Source organism: Gekko japonicus, unplaced genomic scaffold (genome assembly GCF_001447785.1).
Source record: "Gekko japonicus isolate JY-2015 unplaced genomic scaffold, Gekko_japonicus_V1.1 scaffold604, whole genome shotgun sequence".
Taxonomy (NCBI): domain Eukaryota; kingdom Metazoa; phylum Chordata; class Lepidosauria; order Squamata; family Gekkonidae; genus Gekko; species Gekko japonicus.
In genome coordinates this window covers 796,129-800,077 of record NW_015175374.1, presented here as the reverse complement: position 1 = coordinate 800,077, position 3,949 = coordinate 796,129, and the positions used below count along the sequence as shown (strand labels likewise).

General features: G+C 43.4%; 1 protein-coding gene across 1 annotated transcript in view; it reads left to right on the top strand.

Annotated features, from left to right (window-relative positions):
- Positions 1–3,949, top strand: part of TRAK2 (trafficking protein, kinesin binding 2) — a 60,322-nt gene that overhangs the window by 20,844 nt on the left and 35,529 nt on the right. The window contains exons 2-3 of the mRNA XM_015425516.1: positions 1,120–1,395; positions 2,475–2,669. Coding sequence (XP_015281002.1) covers positions 1,359–1,395; positions 2,475–2,669 — 232 coding nt within the window. The 5' untranslated portion in view covers positions 1,120–1,358. The remainder of the gene's footprint in view (positions 1–1,119; positions 1,396–2,474; positions 2,670–3,949) is intronic.

Here is a 3,949-nt window from a genome sequence, read left to right as displayed (position 1 = left end):
TTTTTACTTTGTTTTCGTAATATGCCCGAAACGGCTGAGTGAGGTTGGTCTAAATAAAGTAAATAAATAAATAACGGCACCTGCTGTATTGAACTCTCTTCCAGTCGTGACCATTACATTTTCACGAGAGGAGCAGTTTTCCGATGCACGCGAACGCTTACCTTGAATGAAACTCTGTTGGTCTTCAATGTGCCACTGGACTCAAACATTGTTCTGCTGCTTCAGTGAAAAGGATGATTCCCTTGCTGGCACATTCTGATTAGGGCTTCTTTAGGGCAGGACTTGCCAAGGTCTATCCCTCAACACTGTTTTCACTGCTACATTGTGCCCCGGAAATGTTGCATAGCGTACAATCCATATGTACACTGTCAAGGACAGGACTTTGTCTAGAGCGTTATAAAATGTCATATGTATATGTACTGCAATGCCAAACACATGGGACCTATAGGAGGGGCTGTGGCTCAATGGTAGAGCATCTGCTAGGCATGCAGAAGGTCCCAGGTTCAATCCCCAGTATCTCCAGTTAAAAGTACTGGCAGTAGGTGATGTGAAAGACTGAGACCTTGGAGAGCTGCTGCCAGTCTGAGTAGGCAATACTGACTTCAGTGGACTGAGAGCCTAATTCAGTACAAGGCAGTTTCATGTGTTCAACATAGAATGTAGCAGAAAATGAATTGTGAATCACTTCTTGGCTCGTCTGCATCTATACAGAAAAGAAGGAAAAGGAGCAATCTCAAAATGTCATGATTAAATTAATGATAATGATAGAAGATCATGAGCTTGTTTTTCTTGGGGTTTTTTGGGGGGTAGAAGTAAGTAAATTGATGGGGGTATTTTGTTGGATGCTTCCACAAGAGCTAAAATCCGGTGCTTGCTTATGCATTTCATGTCAGCAACCTGCATGTGAATTAACCTGGGGGATTAGTTTTGTCGGGTCATTAGTTAATTGTTATCTGATTATTTATTCATCTGTTGTGTTACGATAACAGTACCAGAGACATGTTTGTTTGTAAGACGCCCTGTTCGCTTGTGCCTAAAGATCCATTTATTAGCGCTCAGTTCTTCTTTACATCCAGAATTAGTTGTAACAGCCATTTGCTTGTTTGTGTCTCTTTCAAGGTAACAACTGGTCCTGAAAGCACTTAAGGATGAGGTGTAAGCTTCAGAGCTGTCATCGAAAAGTCTAAATGACCCAGCCTACAAACCTCAAGCAAGGAAAGCACACTTGCAGTGCCATGGCAAGTTGATGGCTCTCTTGTTTTAACCCAAAGCCATCTTTCAACCAAAATGAGAAGGAGCAACGCACAACGTAAACACAGGATGTGGTTTCCAGACAACTGAAGTGTGAAGCAAACCTCATGAATTTCAACCACCGAGATTCAGAGAGCATCACTGGTAAGCCGGAAAGCTTTAGAAGTTATGCTGGCGATCGCTTTCAGAGCCCCTCAGTAGTGGCACAGAGAAATTATTCTAGGCTCCAAAATCATTTCCTTTAAATTCGAGATAATAGACAATCGTGGCTTTAGGATTAAACTAGGACTTCACAGGCTGTTGTGGTGGGGTTGCTTTAGAGGAGGAGAGGAGCTGAGCTTCCCCAAACGTACAGAAGATGAAAGAAGGATAGTTGCGGAGCTGGAGAAAGAAAGGAAACCAAAGAAAATTAATACTAGAGATGGAAATTCACAGTGTGGGTGTGTGGGTGGCAGGTTATCCGGGTCTGTAGCCCATTCTGACCTGTAGAGTAATTGGTGAGAGGGCAGGTGCTTAGCTACAGACTACAGAGAGTTATGGCATGTTGTGAGATGTACTAGATAAAAACATTTCTATTACTCAGCCTAATTGTGGTAAACCATCTTGAGAGTCCAGATGGAAAGGCTCTGTGGGTTATAAATAACATGTCCCTTTTTCGAGCCCGATACTTTATTGTACATTTCAGGTATACCTGCAAAGAGAAGCCTGGCCCCTAGTTTGCAACTTCCACAGGTGGAAGAATTCTATTGCGGATCTGTTCTGCAGACTGGTCATAAAAACATGCTTAGAAATTAATTCCACTCATCCAGTGAAATGGATCTTTATTCATTGCTGACAGTGCTGATTTTCAGTCATATTGATTTGACCGAAGTTGGAGTCCAGAGGCATCTTTAAGACGAAGAAAGTTTAATTTTGGGTATAACTATTAAGCTTTGTTGGTCTCAAAGGTGCCACTGGACTCACACTTTGTTCTGTTGCTTCAAACCAACACAGCTACCCACCTGAGTTATATCTTCATTGGTTTGACCAGTGTGTTAATAACTGTGCAGTTTCTGTCTGGCAGTATTGACACTCTGTGGTGTGCCTGTGATGTGAAAACCTGGTGAAAATCCTATTATTTAGCAGAGGAAACTTAGTTGTTTTCCAGCTTACTTTCTGAACCAGGTTTGCCGCTTCAGCTTCTATTTGATAAATCTGTGCCATGCTGCCTGCTTGTATTTTAGACATCTGCACTGATGACGATCTCCCTGAAGTTGAGCTGGTGAGCATGCTAGAAGAACAGCTCCCTCAATACAAGTTACGAGTGGACTCTCTGTATCTCTCTGAAAATGAAGACTGGACTCCGTCTCCGAGCCACCGCGGTCACCTCCCCGAAATCACATCTCCAGTCCTCGCCGAGGAGACCTTCCGTTACATGAGTAAGTGTCTCCGGTTCCAATTAATGGCATTTTTCTTTTAAAGAGAGAAACTGAATTAATGGGTATAAAGTAGTCAGAAAGGGCTCCTAGATAGAATGCAGAAGTTCGTCCCGGGATACGCGATTCAAATACCCGGCCAGTCATGTTTGAGCTGGGTGACGTGGAACAAAATGGTACACAATATCTATATATGTGTGTGTGTGTGCCCTTTATGTAAACAACTAGGTTAAATGACCACTGTCCTACCATGAACAATGGAGGGGGATTTTAGGGGTCCAGGCCTCTTCCAGGGATCACCAACCCCATTAGGGTTCTTTTCTATGGGTGGGGGGAGTCTGGCTGGGGAACTCAGGCCCCCAGAAGGGGAGAAACACAGAGAGAACAGTTGCCTTATACTAGAAGTATCTATTAACTCTAAAGCCATACACCAGTGAAACTCAAGAGCATATATTCAGTATCAATACCCAACAGCATCTAGAAAATATGTGGCCATAGGTAAGGGATAACGGTTAACTGTAAGCCACTCAGAGACCCCCTGGGGGGTTCGAGCAGGGTAGCAAGTTGAAATAAATAAATAAATAAAAATCCCAGTACCTGATATAGTGTACGCTTCAGAAAGAACAAGGAATTCTCGGCCTGCGGACCAAGACCTCACTCAAGCCCAGGTGGGGTGTTGGCCAAGCAGCCCTGAACAGAATCTGAAGCCTCATTTTTAAACTCCTTTCAGCCGATAGGAATCAAGGGAGGAGTTAATGAAAATATACCAGACTTGCCAAATACCAGCCTATCTTAAGATAAACTTTTGCTAGTATGAACTTTTCGCCTAGATATATTTTATTAACTGCAATGACAAAAAGACCTAGACAGATATGTTTAGACTCTGAAGGCCATGAAATGTGACTTCAGGGCAAGGCTTTAGTTGTTACGCCTAGGCTGCCAGCAATAGAGCAAAGGCTTATGGGACCTCTGAACCAAGAAACCAAAGTCAGTTATGGCAAAACCTACATAGCACAAAAAACCAGAAAGGCCCAGGTCCATTGAAGTCCGAATTCTGCCACAAATGACACAGTTTGGCTTCTGTTCCTTTGTATGAGGGCATAACCGTAAGCAGGGGTCATTTCGTAGAAAAAGAGGTGCCAGGAGCTCATTAGCATAACTTATTCACATAACTTATTTGCATATGCTACACCCCCTGAAATCACCGGAAGTGTGTCAGAAGGCAACACCCACCACTCAGGCTCCACTGAACTGTTTTGGATTGCTAGCTATTGGGGGGGGGG